Source organism: Pyrus communis, chromosome 7, assembly GCF_041283825.1.
Source record: "Pyrus communis isolate YQ-2024b chromosome 7, ASM4128382v1, whole genome shotgun sequence".
NCBI classification, from domain to species: domain Eukaryota; kingdom Viridiplantae; phylum Streptophyta; class Magnoliopsida; order Rosales; family Rosaceae; genus Pyrus; species Pyrus communis.
In genome coordinates, this window is record NC_142571.1 from 28,211,104 (window position 1) to 28,237,345 (window position 26,242).

At 37.0% G+C, this 26,242-nt stretch overlaps 3 protein-coding genes across 3 annotated transcripts; all 3 read left to right on the forward strand.

Moving 5' to 3' along the window:
- Window positions 1-2,848: 2,848 nt before the first annotated feature.
- On the forward strand, window positions 2,849-5,565 carry LOC137735702 (pentatricopeptide repeat-containing protein At2g29760, chloroplastic). The gene has a single exon (XM_068475147.2). It carries the CDS (start codon window positions 3,223-3,225, stop codon window positions 5,029-5,031), a length of 1,809 nt encoding a protein of 602 aa, XP_068331248.2. The 5' UTR covers window positions 2,849-3,222; the 3' UTR covers window positions 5,032-5,565.
- Window positions 5,566-9,301: 3,736 nt separating this feature from the next.
- On the forward strand, window positions 9,302-11,563 carry LOC137734790 (sorbitol dehydrogenase). Its single transcript, XM_068474073.2, has 5 exons — window positions 9,302-9,640; window positions 9,767-9,834; window positions 10,047-10,283; window positions 10,385-10,863; window positions 11,049-11,563. The coding sequence occupies exons 1-5, from the start codon at window positions 9,541-9,543 to the stop codon at window positions 11,239-11,241; spliced, it is 1,077 nt and encodes a 358-aa protein (XP_068330174.1). The 5' UTR covers window positions 9,302-9,540; the 3' UTR covers window positions 11,242-11,563.
- A 13,145-nt stretch (window positions 11,564-24,708) lies between these two features.
- On the forward strand, window positions 24,709-26,242 carry LOC137733797 (sorbitol dehydrogenase). The gene is made up of 2 exons (XM_068472985.2): window positions 24,709-24,972; window positions 25,114-26,242. Exons 1-2 carry the CDS (start codon window positions 24,843-24,845, stop codon window positions 26,088-26,090), a joined length of 1,107 nt encoding a protein of 368 aa, XP_068329086.2. The 5' UTR covers window positions 24,709-24,842; the 3' UTR covers window positions 26,091-26,242.

Below are 26,242 nucleotides of genomic sequence, written 5' to 3' on the forward strand. Positions count from 1 at the left end.
TATGCAAACGGATCCCCCACTTGATATTAGAGCTGTACTATTCAAGCAGCACTATCCAATATATTCTCCTATCCTCCATATACAATTATTATACATTAGCAATACAAAGGACCAAACTATAGCATCTTTCTTTTTCTTTCGTTTTATTAGGGCGTGGACCGGTGAACCAAATAAAAACCATAATTCCCCATTTCCCAAACCCCCAACTAAAGAAAGGTTTGACATTTTGAAGGGTTAGGGTTCTAGGGTGGATCATCAATCAATGCGAGGAGTATGCTCGCATGCATGGATTTAATCAGTCGGTAGAGAGTTGATCTGTGCCCGATGCAAGTGTGCTGGTAATGTAAATATGCAGCCACGAAATTTATGAATGGTTTAATTTGTTTGGTAAAATGGTGATCCCCATTCTATTTGAATTTGGTCAAATTGGGTTGCAAATTTTCAATAGTTGGGAAATTATTAATTTGATTTTCAAGTTTTTCCTCTTGTCCCAGTTCAATAGGCAACCCCTTTATAAAGCAATTTATTTTGGATAGTGCTATTCATACACTCATTTTTACTTCTTACCCACTCCTCTCAAATTTTTATTGCCGAATCGAATAAATGGAAGAAGATTAATGTCAAAAATTTACTAAGGTTATGTTGGGAGTAAAAATAAAGAGGTATTCATCAATTTCCCCCCTGAACTTGTGACCATTGGCCAATTTTCCCCCTCAACTTTAATTTTGACCAATTTTCCCCCTCAACTCTCATAATTAGTCAATTTCCCCCCTCAACTTTAATTTGGCCAATTTCCCTCCTCAACTCTCAAAATTAGTCAATTTGCACTCTACTATTAACTTTTTTTTATTTTTAATTTTCCATCTATTCTTTTCTTAATTTTCAATCTTTCTAATAACTTCCAACAAAGTACTAAAATTAACATAAACTCACCTGCATAATATAGGGTAAAATGTACAAAAATATAATACAATTAGTATGTGATATGGGTTCATTATAAGAAAAAGTTATGAATCGGGTTTAAAACATGTAGAAGAAGAAATAATAACAAAAAGAAATAACAATCCTAAACTCATGGATCATACCTATTTCAATAAAATGGGTTATTCTTAATAAGGAGTCGAAAATTATGAATAGACCAGCCATTTTTTCACTAAAGCTCGATTCTCCGCAATTTACTTGAACTTAGCTTTCACTTTTATAAAGAAAATTGTACATACAAAAATTTACACATCAATCATTTTCGTTATCAATTTTGTATAGTCAAAAATCAAATAAAATTACTCCATACTGATTTATCATGACTAATAATACTATCTATGATAAATTGTAAAATTCTAAATTTTAATCTATTTGTAATAGGATAAAGATATAGGAACATGATTAACATACATCTTATTTAGTTTCTTACACACACTTGTTTAATTATGATCAAATTAAAAAATTAACAGTAGGGTGCAAATTGATTAATTATAAGAGTTGAGGGGGGAAATTGGCTAAATTAAAGTTGAGGAGGGAAATTGATGAATACCTCAAAAATAAATGTGAGTAGCACTACCTTATAATTTTTTGTTCAAAGCAAATTCATTATAAATAAAGGAAAACTAATGAAAAGGGCTTGAAAACTTTGAGTTTTAATGATAATGACAAAATAAATGGTAAAATGAATAGTACCAAGATTGACTTTTTAGTGTAAAAATGTGGTTTTCGTTAAAGTGAACAGTATCGTAGGCTTTTCGTTAAAACTCCCTATAAATAATGAAGGATCAAGATCAATAGTGAAGGAAGCTAGTGAGCTATTGGGGTCCTTCTTCCTACCAAACTTCAGCAACATAGCCGTTCAATACAAAGCAGCTAAACGATGACAGAAACATTTCTTAAGAAAAGGGAAAGTGATTTCCACACGATCATTTTCTTGTCAAGCCTTTTGTGTGCAGAAGTAAAAGAAGAGTGAGAAAATCATTTCATATTTTTATTAAATCAATAAGCAATTACATCAACTATAAATCCTCAATTTTAAGTACGAAAATCCAAACAACGAAAAGGAAAACGAGCTAAAAAATGGGCAGTGTATATCCAGGACCATTCCAAGCAGTTACTTGATACACATAATTAATTCATAGAGAATTGGTAAACTATTTGCAGTTTGCCATTTAGAAGTGAGTTCAAGTGAGACTTCTTTATAAAAATTACAGGTATCAAGAAGTTGCATTTGGATATATAACTTTGTGTGTTGATGGTGGCCATCCAACACTCCAACTTGGTCAAACTAGTAATCACTGTACTGGTGAATACGAGGACGAAACATTCCTCAATAAGCAGAAGAACAAATCAAGGTCTTGAAATTAAAGTTTTGATATAGATTTGGTGCCATTCCCTAAAATTGGTGTCAGCATCCACAGTTATTCAGTAATAATGTCTTAAACATGGCATAGATATCCAATTGCAATGAATTAAAGTGATGGCAAGCAATATAAACATATTTAAGAGTCACTGATCTCAACTGATGGCCATAGTCCTACTGTCAATTATCCTCCAAACCTATTTCAACCACATTTGAGCACTAAAACAATATTGTGAAGTGACATCTTGAGACTAGTCATATCCATTTTCCACGACAGTATGACACAACTTTCCAATTAGTGTCTAATTTCCATCGTTGTGGCCACCTAAATTTCGTGTTTATAATTTTGAGGAGATTATAATGCATTAATTTCTTTAACGAATAATTTATTTTCTACAGTTAAGTTTGACATAATTCTTTTATTTCTTCCTTCACCATAAGGGCACCACCATCACACTCCTATCAATAGACATTTATTATGATACTTTTGGTTACGCGTTTTTTATTAAAATAATAAACATCGTTGAGATTATATTGATAACATGTACGTACAATTTTTAGATTACAATGGTATAAAATACATATTGACTTGATGGCAGAAGAGACGTCCATGGACACCATGGAATGTAAACAAGCAAGTCTAGCCCATGATTTATATTAGGGGATCTTGATGGGCCAAGTTTGGACCCCAACAAGGGCTTATGCCGTGAGTCAGGCAATGGGTTAAATGTTTTAATTAATGGTTAACCATTCAATATATTAAGCCCAAGTTTAAACAAGATGGAAACACTACTGGCGGTGGCGGCAAAGTCGATGAACAACTTCGACTTTCTGCCTCAAATCCGATTCAAATTTAACCAAAACCAACGGCGTCCCTCATGAAACTCGCGAGACCCATTACGCGACACTTCACCACCTCCACGATGGTTCAAAAATCAGAGCGAGTGGCTGCCGGACCAATCACCTTGAGCTCAATCAAAGAGCTTCACGCACACCTTATCAGAACCCACCTCCAAAAAGACCCATCATCTTCCATCGCCGAGGTTACCAGAGTTTACGCGCTATCTCCGCCGTATTTAAACAAAGCCCATTTAGTCTTCGATCAAATAGAGCGACCCACATTTTTGGTTTGGAATCATATGATCCGTGGATTGTCACAGAGTGAGAAACCAGGTGAAGCAATTCACATGTATAATCGTATGTACCTTCAAGGATTGGCCGGGAATTATGTGACTTTTATATTCGTTTTCAAGGCTTGTGGTCGAGCTTCTGATATTGGAAATGGGAAAAGGGTCCATGGACATGCGGTCAAACTTGGGTTCGAGTCGTATCTTTTTGTATCCAATGCATTAATTTTAATGTATGCGTCTTGTGGTGGTCTGGGCTTTGCGCAGAAACTGTTTGACGGAATGTGTCAGAGAGATTTGGTCTCTTGGAATTCTTTGATATGTGGATATAGTCAGTGCAATAGGTTTAAGGAGGTTTTGGGTCTGTTTAAGGCAATGAGGGCAGGGAATGTGACGGCTGATGCGGTGACGATGGTGAAAGTTATTTTGGCGTGTAATTACTTGGGTGAATGGGAGTTTGCTGATTCTGTGGTTCAGTATATTGAAGAAAATCATGTTAGGATTGATGTTTACTTGGGGAACACTATGATAGATATGTATGGACGGCGTGGTTTGGCGAATTTGGCTTGGGAAGTATTTGATCGGATGCGTGAAAGAAATATAGTTTCGTGGAATGCCATGATCACGGGATATGCAAAAGCGGGAAACTTGGTCAATGCAAGAAAGCTTTTCAATGAGATGCCGAAGAGAAATGTGGTGTCTTGGACTTCCATGATCACTTGTTACTCTCAAGCTAATCAACATACTGAGGCAGTGAGTCTTTTTCAAGAAATGATGGCAGCTGATGTGAGACCGGATGAAATAACCATTGCTAGTGTGCTTTCTGCTTGTGCCCGTGTGGGTTCACTTGATGTGGGAGAGGCTGTCCACGACTACATAAAGAAGCATGGAGTGAAAACAGATAGTTATGTAGGAAATACTTTGATAGATATGTATTGCAAATGTGGGATGGTTGAGAAGGCAATGGAGGTGTTCCAATGGATGGAAAAGAAAGACGCTGTGTCATGGACTTCAGTAATTTCAGGCCTTGCTGTGAACGGTTTTGCAGATTCTGCACTCGAATTCTTCTCGCGGATGCTGAGAGAAGGTGTTCGACCAACTCATGGAACATTTGTTGGGATTTTGTTAGCTTGCGCTCATGCGGGTTTGGTAGAGAAAGGATTGGAATATTTTGAAAGCATGGAAAAGATTCATGGACTGATGCCAGAAATGAAACACTACGGATGTGTTGTGGATCTTTTGAGCCGGTCTGGAAAACTAGAGAAGGCTTATGAGTTCATACAAAATATGCCCGTTGTTCCAAATGTCGTAGTATGGAGGATATTGCTGAGTGCTTGCAAGGTTCATGGAAATGTGGCCCTAGCTGAGAGTGTCACAGCCAAGCTTGTTGAACTGGATCCTTCTAACAGTGGGAATTACATTCTCTCATCGAGTACTTACGCAGGTTCGGATAGATGGGATGATGCTCTGAGAATGAGAGAATTGATGGGTCAGAGCAAAGTGCAAAAGCCATTTGGTCGTAGTGCCATCGAAATAGACGGCATATTTTCGAACTCTTAGAATTTGGGACTCACTTGATTGCATATGAGCATTAGCAATCGCTTATCTGCTCAACATCGCATTGACACAGCTACTCTCGGAAGAGATATATTGCAATTGAGGTTTATCTCTAAAAAGTTGCAGTGTTTTCGAATTTCGATCTGATTCCTGAGAGGACAAAGTAGTGAGGGTTTGGAAAGTTGGAAGTTTGATTTCAAGTGAAAAATGTGGCTTTACGATGGAGAGGCACGAAGTGCAGAGAAACCATTGTGTTCTAGTTATACCTTCATAAGATCTCGGCTACAGAACAGTAGCAGTTATGCAGAACGACAAGATTGACTGACAGCATACGACGTGTGAAGGACCTTTCACATGTGATATTCATTAGTGCGTGTTTGCTTATGTCTATACATTCATATTATAATACGTAAATTGATAACATGGTAATAGAAGAAAAATTGATAAATAAGTTAGCCTTACTGGCAACCAATATATAGTATGTACACAAAAAAATTTCAACGCATACGGCTTGTCGTGTACACTCATCTTTCTTCACCCTTATGCCTTGTATTCTTTTCATTTTTCACAAGTCAATGTCCATTTCATATGACAAAACTACGATGACCATGATTTATTAATTATAATTCAGAAATCTAACGTACTTCCTATCGTATTAAGAAATTAGGAATTCGGACAAACCATATATATCATGGTGACGTCTTCCTGCATGTGCACAATTCAGACAAACACAACACAGCACAACACAAGAAGCGCCCGACTCTTGTGCCCGTAGAAACTAAATACCAAGTTGTTTTTTAAAATTAAAAAAAAAAAAAAAAAAAAAAAAAGAAGAAGAAGAAGTAAATACCAAGTTAAACAACCAATAGACCTTGAATAAATCGTTAAAAAATAAGCCAACTATATATGTCACACCGACGCACCACCAACTATTTATTATACCATATAGTAGGAGTAGCATATTCCACGCATATGGTTCAGAGGCCATTCAACCCACTACAGACCTCTGTGTCCGAGGTATGTAGATCAAAAAATTCGGAGCACTCAATTTCAATCTTATGTCTTATATAAGTTCATCTTATTAACTCATTTAACAAAAATTTAAATTTGAACAATTTAAATTTTACTGTTAAATTTTCTTCTCTCTCTTAAGCGATTTGAATTTTTCGATCCTAAGTGCTAGACATAGAGATCGGAGTGGATTCAAATCCCTAGGTTGTAGACTCAATTTTTATCATTAAACATATTTGACTAATGAAGCTTACATCATTAAGAAAAGGCAATAAAACGAGCATTATCTCATAAGCATGCATCCTTTGGTTCCACGCACAATAGGGCATCTCCCTTGAAATATTATTATTTAGGGTTTGGCATCACGAGAGACAGTTGGCGCTGACTCGTATCTGACTAGACACTTGCGTGTCATACATTTTCCCTTATTGTTATGGAAGAAAGAGAAATGCTAAAAATAAATTTTTTATAAATTTTTTGTCAATTCATATTTTTGGTATAATATTTATAATATTAACATAAAAATTAACGTGAAATTGTGAAATGAGAGAGAATACATGAAGAGAAAGAGCATTCTTAGCATTTTTCTTTCTGTAATCCAAATATTGACCGTACTATGACCTTTCTGCAGATAGTTGCACATTTTAAATCTGCAAATGGTTCGTGGACCATCGTGTGGGTAGGTTTGTGTGATTCAATGGTCGCAAAATATCATCCCATATATTATTCACGTGGAAGTTAGTCAGCGCGAGGCGTGCCACAAAACCTAGCTCGACAACACAGAGCTCGTGTGGTCCTCAATAACTTGTACGAAAACGGAAACACGTGACTTTTCGGAGAGAAGATTTATAACAAAGAACGCGGTTGTATTTCAATTTAATCATGCAAGAGCATTCTCATGTTAAGTTTAAGGCTACTAAATCGGTCTCATTTCAGATAGTGTAGGTAAGTTTTTAACAGTAGCTAGGGAACTCCTCCTATAAGCCTGGTAGGCCCATCTATTTTTTTGAGAAAATGTGCGATATTCATTGAATAAGAAACAACGTACAATCTACTAGGATAGGGGCCTATAATGGGTCTTGATAAAAACTTTAATGGGAATTTCAATCCGAACGAAAGGAAAAAAAATGTCCCACAAAAAAATAAAGAAACGAACTATCCTCCAAAAATACAATCAAGTAAGAACTACATATTGCATCCAAGATTAAGTCCAATGCACCAAGTATTCTCCATGGCACACCCTAATCCCGCAGAAGCAAGGCGATGGGCGACGTGATTAGCTTAGCGACGGACTGGACATAATTTGGACTTGGATCTTAATGAAAAGAAGAAAAACAAATTTCTTGCTTGTAATTAAAGAGTTGATATTGGATAATTTGGTGAAACTTGCACTAGTTAAAGAAAAATCAGGATTATAGGATAATTACGTCAAATTAGGTGAAATATTCAAATGTGGGGTTAAAGAAAAATCATGTATTTGATTTCCTACAATTATCTTTTGATTGATTAGTGAATCAGCATGTTTATCTCATTGGCTAAATTGTGGATAACCAAATTATTTAATCCATAAAACTATCTTTCTTTGGTAGAAAAATTAATAAGATGATTATATCCTGATTGAATGATCTCATATCTATTCACAAAGAAAATGATCCACATGTATTAAAAAACTGATCTCATATTTGAGGTAATTACTTTAAAGGCATACTTGTTGATTTACTCCCTGATTTTGTATGGAGCTGCTAATTTTTTCTTTAAATTTAATTTTAGCTGATTATCTCCATAATTAGCTAATTTTTCCTTGAACATTAATTTTATCCAATTACCCATCTGAACTTTTATATATAGCCAATTTCCCCTGACAAATAGATTTTAAAAAATTTCATCTATCTTGATCACGCAGATAATCGGCTAAAATTAAAATTTAAGAGAAAATTAATAGTTTTATACAAGTTCGAGAGGGAAATCAACAATACCTCTTACTTCAAATGTTTCTCGTTTTGGTTACATCATCTAAATCATCTTTCAAAGATATTACTAATCAAAATTAAATCCATTACTAATCAAAATTAAGTTCTCTGTGGGGACAACATGCAGGATAATACGGAAGTCTGCTTACGTGAATCTGACTGTGCATTTCGTGGAATACACTCACCAGTCATGAATATCCGTTGAGGAAAATCATGCATCCTTACGGTACTTGCTAATTCAGTTACTTCCAATCAGGAATAATTTTATACTCATATTTATGTACCGTTGAAAAATTAATTACTACTTAATGGTATTTATGAGAAATTTTTCTGTATAACTGTAACATCGTAATCGTTCCATTCGTATCGTCATGTTATAACATGTTTATTAGGGTTTAGGATAGTGTTATTCACACTTTTTTACCTTCTATACACCCTTATTAATTTTTAGTCATTGATCTTCTTTATTTTATTCGATCCGACGATACAAAGTTAAGCTGGGTGTGTGAGAGTAAAAATGTATGTGTGGATAACACTACCTTATAAATAATATCATGACTGTAATACTCAAAATTTCTTTGATTTGAGGTGTAGTTTACCTCTTATACATCCTTATTAATTTTTAGTTATTGATCTTTTTCAATTCATTCGATCCGACAGTACAAAGTTAAGCCAGATGTGTGTCTAGATAGCACTTCGTTATAAATAACATCGTGACTGTAATACTCAAAATTTCTTGTATTTGAGGTGTAGGAAACTAGGCTTCCAAAATTCCATTGCCCATAAATGAGGGATATATGCAAAGGTGTGATGTAACAGTCTAACACATGGCGGTATTAAATTTGGGAAAACCATAATATCTATAAATTGTTATCTGCACTCTAAAATTTATTAGCGTTTCAAAATTTTTATTTTGCATTTTAATTTTTTTATATTAAAAAATATACTCGCGAGAAATATGAGATTTTTTTTAGTACAATAACAGTTTCCTATCTGTGAGGGATCTAACTTTTAATATATACCTAATTTTCAGAAACTTTCAAAGTCACAAATGTAGTGTTATATCAAGTTTATATCCTGCTATCATGTAATTTTTGACATCTCAATTACAAGTAAGTTCTTTTCAAATCAAAGGCGGGATAAATTAGGCTTCAAGATCCCAATCACCATGAAAATTCCAATCCCTAGAAAAGGATGGAAAAAAGTGTGATGGTAACGGACCATAATACAGTTAATACTTTGGTTTTGGATTATTCTCGATAGTGGATATAAATATATAAATATGCATATTAGATTTCACCATAAATGATTTTATAATCTATATATTGCAACTTGGACCAAATCTTAATTTTATAATTCCATATGCCCACTGGCTTTCAACCCTAAGTATAAATATTACACCAAGAACCGCTCTGTTCCCATCAGAAAAGAAACCTACTCCGTGTCTGCCTTCTTTTATTTTGGGTGCAAACCTACTCTCTGTATTTCAAACACACGGAAAAAAAAAGAAAAAAAAAAAACAAGCAAAAAAATGGGTAAGGGAGGCAAAGCTGCTGAGCCAGAAAACATGGGTGCTTGGCTTCTTGGTGTTAACAACATCAAGATCCAACCTTTCAAGCTTCCCAGTGTGGGTATGCACCAACCCTAAATCTTTTTATTTCGTTGCAGTTTCCTTTCGGTTTTTAGTTTTCAGACGAGATATTTATGATCATATTGGGTTACATCTTGCTCCATTTTCTTGTATTTCTTAACTTTAGGGCCGAATGATGTTCGCGTTCGGGTCAAGGCTGTCGGCATTTGTGGAAGTGATGTTCACTACTTCAAGGTTCATCTCCCTTCAATGCCCTTTCCCCTGTTTTTAATAATTTTATTTTTTTTTTTAATTTTGAATTTTTGATGATTTTAGATGACATTGTTCATTCCTGAAATAAGAATGAAATCAAAGCAGAAACATTGATAATTTTCTCTGTTATATCCGACAGCTCCGTACTAACCACTTAGGTTTTCTCTTTTTTTTTGTTTGGGTTCATTTTTCAGACAATGAAATGTGCAGATTTTGAAGTTAAAGAGCCAATGGTAATTGGCCATGAGTGTGCTGGGATCGTTGAGGAAATCGGGGGCGATGTGAAGCATCTTGCTCTCGGAGATCGTGTGGCGGTAGAGCCCGGGATCAGCTGCGCACGGTGCCAGCAGTGCAAAGGTGGAAGGTACAATCTCTGCCCGGACATGAAGTTTTTTGCCACCCCACCGGTTCATGGTTCCTTGGCAAATCAGGTAAAAATATTCACAATTATAGAATTTTGTAGGCTTTGCGCCAGATGGATATTGCAGCATCGCAGACCTTAGACTTGTCTGATAACCATTTCGTTTAACAGATTGTACATCCTGCGGATCTGTGCTTTAAACTCCCGGAGAATGTGAGTTTGGAGGAAGGGGCAATGTGTGAGCCCTTGAGTGTTGGGGTTCATGCTTGCCGGAGAGCCAATGTCGGTCCGGAATCAACTGTTCTGATCATCGGAGCCGGCCCCATCGGTCTCGTTTCTGTTCTGGCTGCCCGTGCTTTCGGGTCACCAAGAATTGTCATTGTGGATATGGATGACCAGCGTCTAGCGATGGCGAAGTCTCTTGGTGCTAATGACACCGTCAAAGTTTCGACAAAAATGGAAGATTTGGATGATGAAATTGGCCAGATTAAGATAGCCATGAAGTCCGACGTGGATGTGACCTTCGATTGCGTCGGTTTTAACAAAACCATGTCAACCGCTCTTGGTGCCACCCGTCCCGGCGGCAAAGTTTGCCTTGTCGGAATGGGACACGGCACGATGACAGTCCCACTTACTCCAGCTGCTGCCAGGTATAAAGCGACTCCATTTCGTGTCCTTTTTCCAGCTTTTCTCGATAAGAATCGAATCGACCCCTCTCTTGTCCTACATCAATTATTTTTTTTAGGCATTGTGGATCAATAGTGTAATTGCAAATAACTTTTGTTTGAGTTTTTTTGCTTTATCTGATAATTAGGGTTTTGTCTTTTGAACACAGGGAGGTTGATGTTGTAGGAATTTTCCGGTATAAGAACACATGGCCTCTTTGCCTCGAGTTTTTGAGAAGTGGGAGGATCGACGTGAAGCCGCTCATCACGCACCGGTTCGGGTTTAACCAAAAGGAGGTGGAAGAAGCATTTGAAACCAGTGCCCGTGGGGGAAATGCCATTAAGGTCATGTTTATTTTGTGAAAGATGAGTTACAAGTTTGTGAATTTCGGATCCCTTGAGAGGACAGTTGTGATGGCTTGGAAAATTGGAAGTTCATCAATTTATGATGAAAAATGGAGATCAAAACTTGTTGATGTACAGAGACCATATACCTTCATTAAACCTTGGTTCCGACAGTAGTTTTTTTATTAATTTTTCTTCTCGTTTTTACTTTTTAAAAGAGACCCTCAATATCTATGAACTATATATGTAAGAAGATGCCTAAAGGTTCTTGAATACGAGGCATTTTTTCTACAAGTGGTTTTTATTTAACACAGGGCTCACGGTTGTGGGTTTTTTCCCATTTGTTTGGAACCATAGATCTACCACAAACACAGTCACATACACTTGGCCATATTGTTGTTAACATATAAAGATAAATTAATGAGAAAATAGAGGAATTCAAAACAAAATATTTGGTAGAAAAGTACCATCAGGCTAAGTGACACACCTTGACCGAAATCAAGGCATGATGGCCGTCACGTGAAGGTGATGTAACCAAAAGTGCAAGTGATGTAAGAAAATTGTGAATAAATTAAAACCGAAATTAGAACGTAATTAAACTAATAAAGTGAGTGCGCAGTAGTGGGTAGAACCCATAAATTACAATGTCCAGAGCATAGATAAAAAGTAATGCAGTCAAACTAAAGAAGTACTTATTACACAACTAGAGATAAGTTCCTACGTTAAAAATGGAGATATGTCAAAATCGCCAGGTAATCAGCTATCTAGGAACTAGAGGGGTGAAAAACATAAGGGTGAGTGGACACAAAAAAAATAAGAATTTAATAAAACCGTTTGTTTTATGAACATACGTCGCTGTAAAACAAGTATAGTTTCCTGAAAATCATACTATGTATAAGTATGAAACCAAATGCATGCCAACAATAAATTCAGAAATATGCCACAACAGAATATCTCCACGGCAATATGAATATAATCATGTGCTCAACAAACTATACTAGCACAAAAGTCAGAGTCACCTAATATGACCTGTACGATTGCATCTATTACTCATCAATCTATGCTAACACACGAGTCAGAGTCACCTAATGTGACCTGTACAACAGGGCTAGGTGTAATAATATACGCTCTAGTGCTACGATCACGTGAAGGTTAGCGCTACGCGCGTCACCTACAAGTCAAAGTCGCCTAATGCAACTTGTACAATAGGGCTAGCACTTACTTGGATCCAAGGTGAGCGTGTGGTGCGAGGTGAACATCACGTGAAGGACTGGCCTTGGCCCGGGGCAGGAGCACTAACACGGGGTGTAGCAATGATGAGCCATTATATGAAAATGAGCATGCCATAACTCAAACATTCCAAACAACACAATAAACTCACCTGAACTTACATGCGCGTCTTGTAGAATTACTTAGCATTTCATAATAACATAGTATTTATGAGCAGGTAAAATGCATATGAATATGCCATGATCAAATATAAATCTCAACCACCACGACATTACTATAAAAGTAAGTAAAACGTGGCATAACATGCATAAATCAACTTAAAAGCATTTGTGGAAACTATACAATATATATATATATATGAAAACGAAATGCCCACTCACTGGTATGTCGTAGGATCGTAGCCCCCTAACCTCGCTTGTCCTTGTATGCGAAACAACTAATACAAATTACTTAACTAACACATATATGAAAAACTAGGAAAAACTCCCCATAGTTTGCTCAAACGAAAATGTACAAAAATGTTCTACTCAAAGCCACGGACCTGCACGTAAAAACCACTCACCAGCCGGAGGCTAGACGCGCCCTCACGTGTCGCCCAACCCACGACCATGCGCGGGGCCATGTGCAGGCACATGCACAACAGAACCCTAACGGAATCTAGGAATATTCCATCAGACTTAACGCAATATTCTGTTAAACAGTTAACGGTGTTACCTGACGTCGTTAGAATATTCCGTCAACTCTGATAGAATATTCCTTGTCTTCTCCGTTCGTCGTCGTAGGCTGGTTTCACTGGAAATTGGAAAAACTCGCCGGTTTTTTGGAAAATTTTCCAAACCTTCATAACTTCTTCATTTCTCAACCATTTTCCATGAAATTTATATGGATTTGAAGCTTATGAAGAGTAGAACAAAGTTATACTTTCCAAAAGTCCAAAAATGGATGGGAAATGGCTCGAAAATCTCAGTCAAAAGCTCAACTCCTTGAACGTGCTTGTTTCGACGTTGTTTCCACTTCCAAACTAGACTAGGGACTTTAGGGAGTTGAGTAGAAGCTTCCTCACGCTAAAACTGTGTAACTCGACTGGGATCACGACGATACCAACTCAATTAAGTCGGAGCTTCCGTGTTGACTACTCAAAACTCAACCATTCGAGAATCAGTTGGTATGGTTGTGTTCGTGAGTTCGAGAGGAACACGATGGTACTAATTGGAGGTTCGATCTATGAGTTTTGATAAATGTTCTTGGTGATCACAAAGAAGAGACTGTTACGGTGAGGGAGAGAGAAGGAGATGAGAGAGAGACAGTGATTGACAGCTTCTGATTGGGGGAGAGGTGTGAAAAGAAGTTCTGATTGGGTAAAGGATTGGTTGTGAGTGAAATGGGGAGACACAAGTACAATTTTAAAGAAGGAAAAGGATAGGATTTGTACAAACATAATCAAATGAAATCTATCCACAACAGTGTTTCCAACACTGTAAAATTAATACACCCATGAATAAAACTACCCGTTTTTAACACACTTTAATGTAATGTAACTTTTGTTACAACTCCGATTCAAGCCTAACTCGCGCTCACGAGTTCATAACAACGAGCACTATTTAATTACAAAAGCGAGAAAAATAATTTAAAGTTGCACAATCATGTCCACATCACTTTGCCAACTAGGGCATAAACATCAATTTACACAATCGGGGAAAAATCACATAGAAAATTAGGGACGGGTCGTCACACTAAGAGTTTGTTGATGCCTCACATTTTAGTTGGTGATTAACCTCACTCATGAGGGAAGGATTATGAGAGGAGCCAAGGTGACTAATGCACGTGTTAGGTCAACTTAAATGCAATTTAGATTAACAATCAAATACACTCGGCTATATTGATTTTAATTAATAACGATAAATAAACTTGTCCATTTAAAATTGTAGTCTTTTATCAACAAAAATCTGAGATTCAAGATTTGTACCTCATCTAATATTGCGAGCAATAGTACCATTAGACTAAGAGTTAGGCCATCTTCAACCGAAGGCTGGCTAGAGGACTCGTTTTAGCCATCTGGCCCTCCAAGATAGTAATATTTTAATGAACAGTACTTGACCATATTCGGCTCCATCTCCAACCAAGGGCCATAGGGCTCGTCTTAGCACTGTCACAAAAAACCATCTCCAACTAAGATTATGAGATGCACCAATAAGGTGACCTATGCATAAGTTAGGTTAAGAAAAATGTAATCTATAATGCAAAAGAAAAAAAAGAAATTTGAAAGCAACCCGTAAATAATATCTCCCAACTATCTAGGATGTGTTGCACACATGTTCCAAACTTCCAACTTTTAACTTCCAAGCAAGGAAACTAACAAACTGTAAATATATTATAATGCGGGTCTTACCTCAATTGTAGTAGATCATAAAAATGACTCACCAACCTCCATCTTCCAAAACATGGTGTGGACATGACATCAACAATTTTGTAAGTCTTTCCCAACCTTTAGGAATGGATCCAATTTTTTTAGCAAATGTGGTCACATGTCTTTTCAAGAATTTGCAAATGCTTCTATTTTTTATCTTTCGGTTGGTAAAAATACTTTAGTCTCTTCTCTTGGTAGAGCAACGCAACACAACTTTGGGAAAATTGAAGCAATTCATCATCACAGCTCAGTTTCTTAATTCAAAAACACTCATTCTCTTGTAATTGTGTTTGAGAAGGTCACTGAAAGAGACTCCAAGCATTTATCAGTCATCCCAACTATCCCAATTATTAAGATGAGAATTGAAGAGATGTCTAGTGCAACCCCTCAACCCTTAACAATGGCTACTACGCAACACGATTGACACACACACACCATGTCAAAGTGAAAACAACATGGTACGTAGTCACTAACATCATTGACACAAGATGTGGTGGATAAAACATTTAGCCACTGTCTCCTAATCAGATATAGAAAAGGCCTTCACAATGGGACAAGCTTCAAAATCTTCGGGTGTTGAAGAGAACACTAGCTCTCATGAGTTCATGATGCTTCTCTTCAATATTGTGTAAACTCAAGATTTATTTATACTACACATGCCGGTGCATTGAAAGAGCAACTAGCCTTATAAATGTTGGATTTTTAGATCGACGGGCTCGTGGAGTTCTACTCTAACAACACCGATACTATCCTCAACTTTACCACATGCCCAATCCATTAGGTGTGGGGTTTTATCACAAAAAGCCTCAATATTAGTTAAGAGTCCAGACTTGTTTTCAATAGAACTTAGAGATCGGCTCTATGTTAAGAGTCTTAGATTGCTTCCTTCATGGTGACAAGCTCATTGGCTTGCACGGGCCTGAACCTTAGCTCAAATACCATGTTGGATTTTTGGATCACCGTGGAGCCCCATATCGGTGAGTGTAAAAGAAAATAATGGGTTTAAATATGATTGCCCCACCCTAACTAATAGCGAGACATTTTGTGATAAAACTCCACACCTGACGGATTGGGCATGTGGTAAAGTTGGAGACAGTATCGATATTGTTAAAGTGAGGCCCCACGGGCCCGCCGATCCAAAAAGCCAAGGTTCGAGTCCGTGCAAGTCAATGAGCTTGTCATCGAGAAGGAAACAAGCCAGAACTCTTAACATAGAGCCGGTCTCTGAGTTCTATTGAAAACAAGTCTGGAATCTTAACATAAAGCCGACATTTGAGCTTCAATTGTCGATGTGTGGATCTTCACGTATGAACCACTAATGACACGTTTACGTAAGGGTAATCGGAATAAAAAAAGGGAATTAAATTCTGATTATGGAGTAGTCCGGTGTTTACTAAATATTAGGAAATCAAAAAAGTGGTGGAGCCCACACGAAACAAAGAATCCAACACTCATACCTCCCGAGTTTGAAACTTTCTCCTCTTTTAAATTATTGTAATAATTTCAGATCATCTCCCTTCCGTAAATAATAATAAATTAAAAACTAAATGGTGCAATTTTGGGTTTCCACCCTTACCTTTTCTTAAAGGGGTGTGATATCCACACATCATTTTTTACTTTTTCCACACCTTTTTTGTTTTCGGGCGTTAGATCGAATGAATTGAAGAAGATCAACGGACATAAATTAACAGGGTGTGTGAGAAGTAAAAAGGGGTGTGTGGATAGCACACCCCATCTTAAACTATCATTATGTTTTTCACAGTACCAAACATCAATGAAAGAGCCATTTTAATCATCGATAAAAGTTCTTCGAAAAGAAAAGGCTAAGGCCATCTCCAACCGAAAGCTAGCTAGAGGGCTCGTTTTAGCCCTCTGACCCTCCAAGATATTAATATTTTAATGAATAGTATAGGGCCATATTTGCCTCCATCTCCAACCGAGGGCTAAATGACACACCCTGATCGAAATCAGGGCATGCTGGCCGTCACGTGAGAGTGATGTAACCATGTGCACAGTGCGGAAACTAAGAATAATAATAAAGTACGAATAAATAAAAACTAAGCTATACACAGAGTAGTTAACATACATGTGCAAGCGTAAGTGTGAAAAACAATATTCAGACCACAGAAGACCTAGTGCAGTCCAGAGGAACAAAAACTAACAAAACACACCCATAGGTGGTCCTACACTGGTGATAATCTGTCAGATATGTCGAGAATTCCTCGTGAGCCACCAAAAAAACAATCCAAACTAGAACCTGGAGGGGCGCAAAACAGAAAGTGTGAGTGGGCAAAAACAAATCTTTTCCAAAAAAATCATTTCATTATTGAAGTTCTAACCCCTCGCCGTAAAACCTGTATAATTTCTCAGAAAATAGAATATACACACATATAGAAACATGCTCAGAAAATATGCCATGTCAAATGGCTCCACATAAAAGGTAAGTAATTCAAGTAATGCCAATCAATGCAATGTAATCTGTCAGCCGAAGTCATCTAACGTGACCTGTACGGCTGAATCTAGAGCTCAAATCTCTAACCTATTAGCTATACCTGCATACGAGTCGGAACCACCTAAAGTGGTCTGTACGACAAGACTGGGTGTAAATAAATACGCTCAAGTGCTACGATCACGTGAAGACTGAGCGAATAATCGCGGGTCACCTACGAGTCAGAACCACCTATAGTGGTCTGTACGACAGGATTGTACAACTAACTTGGATCCAAGATGAGTGTGTGGTGTGGGAGGTGAACATTACGTGAAAGACTGTGTCCTACTCTGGGCGAGAGCACTAACACCAGGGGTGCAGGTTATGAGCTCTCTATGCATCTCACATCACTACTAATTACAACCATAAACCATAACTTACCTGGCACTTACATGTGTGTCCGTAGCACCAAACATACATATATGCAACTACTAATGCATAATTAAATAGGCAATCGCGATGCATGGCATTTAAAACATATAAACGTTTCAATTCATTTTCTGGGAAAATCACAAGTATATAGGTATATACGGAAAACCAAAAGCCCATTCACTGGTATGTAGAAGGGTCGTAACCCCCTTGCCTCAAGTGACTGCGCTCGTCCTTGGGATAGGTCTCACCTATATGCGAAACAACTATAAAAACGTTAATTTAAAGCACATAACCAAAACTAGGTAATAACTTCTCATACAATGCTCAAATGAGGTGTATGAATACACCAACGTGATCTACTCAACCTCACGAACAACCCCATATTTTAAAAATAATTTTTCGACATCTCACGCCCCCCCACGCCCGGCCAAGGCACGGTCACACGCGCAGGCATGTGCCTGGCATGCTGACTGCGTCAGTTAACGCCGTCAGGAATATTCCGTTAAAACTAACAGATTCCGTTAAAGTTAACCTAACGTCGTTAGGAATATTCCGTCCAAGCTGACGGAATATTCCGTCGACTTCTCCGGCCAACCTCTGGCGACGGCGATGGTGCCGGAAAACTAGAAAATTTTCTAATCTTTGTTTCTTACACATTTTTCAACCAAATTTCATGAAATTGGTACCAAAATGAAGCTAACAACAATTAGAACAAAACCTTAGCACTTTCAAGCCCTGAAACTAACGGAATCTTGCCGGAGAAACCTCACAAAATCTGGCCAAACCTGCAACTCATGATCCCGACGTCCAAAACCTTCAAACGAACCACCCCGAGCTTCCTAAGGACCTCACCAAACTTCCTATAAACCTGAAATTCCCAAAAACACACGATTTTACGTGTGCATGAACAATGACCAATTTGGGGATCTCGAGTTCGACGTGAAAACAAAGGTTTCCTTACCTGAAATGGGCATGGTTGAACTCATATGAACCTCATGAACACAAGGGTATAATTTTCTTCCTCAATCCGTAACGTTTTCGAGTGATTTGGTTCTTGTCCGTACGTAAGAAGAAGAAGGGAAAGAGAGAGAGACTCGGGACAGGAAGAAGATGAGGATGAAAGTGTGTGGTCCAGATGCAGCCAACCAAAACCCCAAAAACAACCACACAACGAAACAAAATCACTAAGGGCAAAACCATCATTTTACCCCTACGGTACGAAAAATCCGGGACGGGCTGTCACACCAAAGGGCTCGTTTTAGCCCTGCCACAAAAAACTGTCTCCAACCGAGGGCCATATGGCCAAACATAATTCATTATTTAAAAACTACAACTTAAATTCAAATCCAACGGCTAAGTGACGTCAACATGACGTCATCTAGTCGTTGGTAGCTGACATCAACTAGCCGTTGGATTTGAATTTTTTATGCTGTATAACTTTTATGTTGGTTGATGTTATTTAATGTTGTTTCATGTTACTTAATTCAATTTAATGTTGTATAATGGCTTAGGAAGTTATAGGAAAAAAAATATGAAACAAATTTTGTAAAATAGAAGTTATAGGAAAAAATGGAAGTTAAAAAAAATATGAAACAAATTTTGTAAAATAAAAGTTATAGGAAGAAAAATAGAATTTAAAAAAAAATATGAAATTTTTTTTGTAAAATAGAAGTTATAGGAAAAATTGGAAGTTAAAAAAATTATGAAACAAATTTTGTAAAATAAAAGTTATAGGAAAAAATAGAATTAAAAAAAAATATGAAACAAATTTTGTAAAATAGAAGTTATAGAAAAAAATAGAATTTAAAAATAGAAGTTATAGGAAAAATTTTGTAAAAAAAAAAAAATTAAACTATAAAAAAATTAAAAAATAACAGCTAGCTGACGTTAGCTAGCCGTTGTATTCAAATTTTTCCCAACTATTCGTGTCGGTTATAACCGACACTATTGCTCTTATTCCTGTTGGTTATATCCAACAATTTAAAGCAAAAATTATGGCCAACCCGGGGCTGGTTGGCTGGAAGGGGTCAACCCTTTGGTCCTTTCAGATTCCGTGAGGCCCATGAGCCCTCTAGCCTATCCTTTGTTTAGAGACGATTTTCAGGTTATTTTCAGCCCTCTAGACCATTCAGTTGGATATGGCTTAACAAGAGTAGCATATTCCACTTTACAGCTCTCCAGCTGTTTTGTTAAACTGGCTAGCTAGCGAAAAGTTAAAATAGCTAACCAATTTAATTTATCATCTCCAACAGCAGTATCTATTTTTAAAAACTCTATAACATTTTATATTTAGTATTCAACTTTTTAATATTTTGTTATTAATCATTTGACCAAAAAAAAAAAAATTAATGAAAAATACTTGAAAACTTTGAGTTTTAACGATAAGAAAAAAATAAAATGTAAAGTAAATAGTACCAAGATTGATTTTTTAATGTGAAAATGTGGTTTTTCGTTAAAATGAACAGTACCGGAAGCTTTTCGTTAAAGTTCCAAAAAACAAAAAAAAATTCACCATATCTACAGTTTTCTACAACCACTTTGTTTTTTCCTTCAAGTTCTCTCTCCCCACTTCTATTCCTTCTCTCTTTGTATTTTTTTTTTTTTTTTTTTTTTTTGTTTCTGTCAGACTCTCCCCTCCACCGTTTGTTACTTCACCAATTTAGATATTACCGGCCACATGGGGCTCCATTGTCCCAAATCTCATCGCGTCCATCGTTGTCGATGCAACTAACAATAGCAAATCCATCCTCCCAGATCTATTGTGCTTTGTAGTCGTCCTCGAATCGACTAGTCGAAACTCATTCAAATCCACAAAATTCATTGATTCGTCGTTGTCGGTGCAACTAACAATAGCAAACCATCGTCCCAGATCTAACGGACTTTGTTGCCGTCCCCAAATTTACTAGTTGCCGTATCCCCAGTCTACGACCCAGACAACGTGTGGAGCAAAAACATTGCATGGTGTGGAGGAAAAACAATGAAATAAGAATTGTTTATGTAATGCCAACCTACGAATTTCTCTCTCCTCTTCATTAAATCTGGCGAGGGACTATTCACAACGTCACAATAGCGAGCCATATAACAAGCCTTTTGAAGCTGAAGCTTTGTGATTTCTCTGTTAAGATGGTCAAACAGCCTTGTAAACGAGGCTGCTAGAGATCGATGCTCTTATACATTGCATCATTCTAGGTTATTGCTTAGACTTTTGACTTAACTCATAAGCACTTATGTCTAGACATATCACTTTGGCTACATCATTTAGAAACTTTGTCTCATACTATTTAAATATAACGGAAAATAGGATAGGAGGCCAACGGAAAATGGTGAGCACAGGCCTTCGGCAAACCTAACCCACATAACATATGTCATTAAGTGATAAGACGGCCGAATCATGTTCACTAAATGGAAGATGGGGAGGTCATTTCATTAGTTCTCAGCGAATTGAATTGTTCTATGATTGGTTACTCTTAGGTGTATTTTACAGTTTGGCATTCAAACGGTTGAACCACGTTTACCATAAAAACACTCATCTCCTTCGAGTACTTGTGTCCCTACAGCTTGATACCCATTTGGCACACCTATATTCTCACAAATATAGTTGAGGCGACTGAATCTAGTGCAAGAGATCCTAAACGTTGCGGTGAACTATGCAACCTTGTCTTCAAGTTCTATAACTCTTGGCCGAAAGGTGTTACTTCCTTGGCCATAGTTGCTCAAGTGATGAAGTCAGCACCGCATTCGACATCACCATCACATCTTTTCTACTTTCCTGATAGAGTTCGATTACAAGTCATGCGCGCCATGTAGGCAATGTAATTTTCAAAGTCAACAAAAGGTTAACACATATAATTAAATTCATTGGCACATATGACATAGTCTTATTGGGTGATGGGTTTCACATACGTTTTGGAGGCGACTTTTGAGTTTCAGAGAGAAGAGAGAATCTACAAGTCAAACTGAAATTGATTTCGAGTTTCAGAAAATAAAACTGTGACTTTGAGTCATAGGAGATAAAATAGAATTAAAATCAAGTTCCCTAAGGCGTAGCTAAAAATAAACCTGATAACAACTAAATAAGAGTTATTCCAAAAGGAAAAAGTGAACTAAAATTAGAGGATCTAAGCATATTCCACTTTAATTATAAAATTGCACTTGGACGGATTAAATTCTCTCACAAACACTTTCGACTAGACAAAATGATTACTTTGGCTACAAAAAATTCATCGAAAACTAGTTTAATTAATTAATATATTTCAACCCGTACGAAAGGGGAAAATTTTTATTGTGATTGAAACATGAGTATTACATTAAGTGTTTTTTTATATAAATGGGGAGTAATTTTATTTTTTAAGTTATTAACTTTTTAGCACACATATTTCATTATTTGTATAATAACACGTGATGTATCATTTCGTGTACCGATCACATTGAAAAATCTCTTTAATAGAAAATGGTGAGCACACTCCTAGGGCAAACCTAACCACATATGCCATATGCCATCGAATCATATGGAAATAAAAAACATGCATAAACGTGGATCGTTCGTTTCAAGCGTACGGTCCAGTTAACGGAGACGTTATCATGTTGGATACATGCATGATTAGAAACAATTGTTTCCTACGCGTAGCTGACAGTATATCGGCGTGGAGTCATCATCCCTGTCCTGTTAGGCTATTACTGTTACTGTTAGCTGGGAGGGGAAAATGATTCGGCGAGGATCATTGTTCTGGAGATTTGGAGTATTCTGTGATTATGTCCGTTTATCATATATCGTGCGATCAATTTTTATTAAGTATTATTTATATTTAATTTAAAATTTAAAATTTAAAATAATTTTTAATCGTATGATGTATAATAAACAGACACGATCACAAGATTTCTTAAATCTTCAAAAAAAAAAAAGATTCGACGAAAATTCTTTTCCGATGGGAGTTATCGGGAGGTATCCAATTATTGACCAGACCACTACTAGTAGGCGCTTTTTTGACTTTCAACTGCTGCTGCATATGTTAAACAACAAGAGGGACCATTTGCAAATTCGACGGCTCCAAAAATATATCACACATATTTTTGACGTGGAAACTACTCACTTGATGTATGATGCTCGCCAGAAAAATATAGGCTGGCAACCACATAGAGAAAGAGACAGCCCAGCTAATTATAATAAACCTAGCAAACACCGAGTGTCCACTTAGTTTTTTAATTAAATAATTTTTTGTCTGTAATTCATGTAATATAGTTAACATTAGATATTTAGGATGTAACATTTTTGTCCTTAATCAGACATTTAAAAACATAAGTAAAAACAAAAAAGATAAATCAAGGCACAGTTGGTTTACTTGCAGTGCACCCATTTTCTAGTATCAACCAATACAACTCATGTATTTGAATTTTTAGTTGTTAAATCATTAGTGATTAGATTTTTGATTGCATATTCAGTCGTTCATTTTTAGCCAATAATATGAGTTGTTTGATCCAAGAACTTACACACCTTACTAATCTTCATTAGTGATCAACATCATATCCATTTAGGACAATATTTACATACACCTATTTACAAAGTTACGGATAGTAAGCGTACAAATACCGTAATAAAAAACGCTTGTTTTTGGTTAATTATCATATAAAGATACATGTATCCATGCACCTAGATGCAATTAGCATATGTTCACAGTAAAAATATCGTCTATTAATTATCATCTAAATGTCATTTCTAAAAAACATTAATCAAGTTGAAGATTATCGAGATAACTATTTGATAATCAACTATTCAGTGAATAAGGATTTGCTTTGTTTGGGGTAAAAAGGTGATTTGAGATTTTATCCGGTGGGATCCCATGCATCACGGCAGGTAATTACTTCAAATATGTTTCTTTTTCAGTTGCAATACCCTAATCTTAGTTTTAACCTTCAAACCCACTCGATTACTACTGAAAATTAAATAATTAAGATGCGGGACCACAACGGACGGTTGCTACGTGAATCTGACTCTGCATGTCGTGGAATCGATTCAGCAAATGCATAATGTCCGCTCATTCAACTTTAGGCCTTCACCTACTCATTTTTGCATCTTGTGATTTAGATTCGGCTGCTTCCGAGTTAGGCTTGAGAGATTTTTCAACGTGTTTGGAATACGGGTTGATACGTTATATGTATTAAATAAGTGGTAAAATATTTTTTTTCAAGTATCTCTCAACTTGTATAAAAACATATGATTTATATGCCGGTACTCTAAACACACTAAAAATCTCTAATTACGCTCCCAAAATCGAACTTTTTAAATATATAAATGTGCATACAACGATATTTAGTATTACGGCGTGATATTTACAATTGCACAAACAAGTTTCTCCAAAAAGGAGATATCAATTCCAATTCCAATTCCAAAGTGGAATATACCGAAAAGTGTGATTGTAGCGGACGAATAATATATTTGGCAAAATTGTGCAAGAGATAATAACATATCACCCACGGAATATCAAAATTAGATAAGAAAATATTATTAGCATTCTAAATAAAAGTTAGTTTATTGATAAACAAGTAATTTATGGAATTACGCGACACTTCCAAATGCAATTTATCTTTCGAATTTTTTTGCAAAAGAGAGGTTTAGTATGACACTGTTGCATTGTCAATAGAACATTTTGTTATGTAAATTGCATGACTCTTCTCTTTAAATAAAACATTGTATATTTATACAAATTACAGTTAAACATATGTACATAAATTTTTTTATATATAGTTTTGATGACTTATTTCTTACGTGTCAAAAAATAATTAAAAAAGAATTAACGGCCCTCTCGAAAGGAGCTAAACAGTATCCTCTCGTTAATTGGTAACGGATTCTTCTCCTTTTCGGTAAAGAAATTGGATAATATTTGGGTTTTGGATTATCCTAATTTTACATAGCTGTAAAAGTGCAACTTGACCAAATCACACTCCTCGAAACTCATATAAATACCACCCCGCATCCACTCTATTTCCATCAACAAATCAAACAAGTCCGTGTATTCTGTGTCTTCTGTGTCATCTGTGTTCATTTTATTTGGAGGAGAAGAAGTTTGTGTCTTTCAAACACAAACAAAAACTCCAGATAAAAAAAAACCAGAGAATAGTAAAAAAATGGGCAAGGGAGGCCAATCCTGCAATGGCATGGTTAGACAAGCCAAACCTGTTGAGCAGGAAAACATGGCTGCTTGGCTCGTTGATGTCAACACCATCAAGATCCTACCTTTCAAGCTCCCCAGTATCGGTATGTATTTCTCTCCTTGTTCTTAATTCCGTCCTTCTTCACTTCGGTTTTCAATTTTTTTTTTTTTCAATTCTCGGTTTTCTTAGTTGTATATCTGCTAACGTATTGCTCCCCTGTTTTGTTGGGATTTCTTAATTTTAGGACCCAATGATGTTCGAATTCGGATCAAGGCTGTCGGCATTTGTGGAAGTGATGTTCACTACCTCAAGACCATGAAATGCGCGGATTTTGAGGTTAAAGAGCCAATGGTAATCGGACATGAGTGTGCCGGGATCGTAGACAAAGTTGGGAGCGACGTGAAGCATTTGGTGCCTGGTGACCGCGTGGCGGTAGAGCCTGGCATCAGCTGCGCACGGTGCCAGCAGTGCAAAGGAGGCCGCTATAATCTTTGCCCTGATATGAAGTTTTTCGCCACCCCACCGGTTCATGGTTCCTTGGCTAATCAGATTGTGCACCCTGCGGATCTGTGCTTTAAATTGCCGGAAAACGTGAGTTTGGAGGAAGGGGCAATGTGTGAGCCTTTGAGTGTTGGGGTTCACGCTTGTCGGCGAGCCAATGTTGGTCCCGAGACAACTGTGCTGATCATCGGAGCAGGGCCTATTGGTCTCGTTTCAGTTTTAGCCGCTCGTGCTTTCGGGGCACCAAGAATTGTGATTGTGGATATGGATGACAAGCGTCTAGCAATGGCGAAGTCTCTCGGTGCTGATGAAGCCGTGAAAGTTTCCACAAAAATGGAGGATTTAGATGATGAAGTTGCCGAAATTAAAAAAGCCATGATCTCCGAAGTGGATGTGACCTTCGATTGTGTGGGTTTCAACAAAACCATGTCGACCGGCCTCAATGCCACTCGTCCCGGCGGAAAAGTCTGCCTTGTAGGAATGGGACACGGTGTGATGACTGTGCCTCTGACTCCCGCTGCTGCTAGGGAGGTTGACGTTGTTGGAGTTTTCCGATACCAGAACACATGGCCACTTTGCCTCGAGTTTTTGAGAAGTGGGAAGATTGACGTGAAGCCGCTTATCACGCACCGTTTTGGATTTACTGAGAAGGAGGTGGAAGAAGCGTTTGCAACAAGTGCTCGTGGGGGTAATGCCATCAAAGTGATGTTCAAATTGTAAAGACGAAGACAGGTTTTGGTGACCAAATTGTTAGTAGAATGTAGGGGTGGGGTGTTGGGGGGGATTATTTACATGTCATAACTCAATAAGCAAGTCCGTTCCACTGTATGGTTTTTTAAGTAATAATAGTATTACTTTTGGTGGGCTTCTCA

Bases quoted from the DNA above. Each gene is read 5' to 3' on its own strand.
- LOC137735702 (XM_068475147.2), top strand. From the start codon at position 3,223: ATGAAACTCGCGAGACCCATTACGCGACACTTCACCACCTCCACGATG.
- LOC137734790 (XM_068474073.2), top strand. From the start codon at position 9,541: ATGGGTAAGGGAGGCAAAGCTGCTGAGCCAGAAAACATGGGTGCTTGG. The intron at 9,835-10,046 runs GTTCATCTCCCT...TTCATTTTTCAG, and splicing joins GTGATGTTCACTACTTCAAG to ACAATGAAATGTGCAGATTT. The intron at 10,864-11,048 runs GTATAAAGCGAC...TTTTGAACACAG, and splicing joins CTTACTCCAGCTGCTGCCAG to GGAGGTTGATGTTGTAGGAA.
- LOC137733797 (XM_068472985.2), top strand. From the start codon at position 24,843: ATGGGCAAGGGAGGCCAATCCTGCAATGGCATGGTTAGACAAGCCAAA. The intron at 24,973-25,113 runs GTATGTATTTCT...TCTTAATTTTAG, and splicing joins TTTCAAGCTCCCCAGTATCG to GACCCAATGATGTTCGAATT.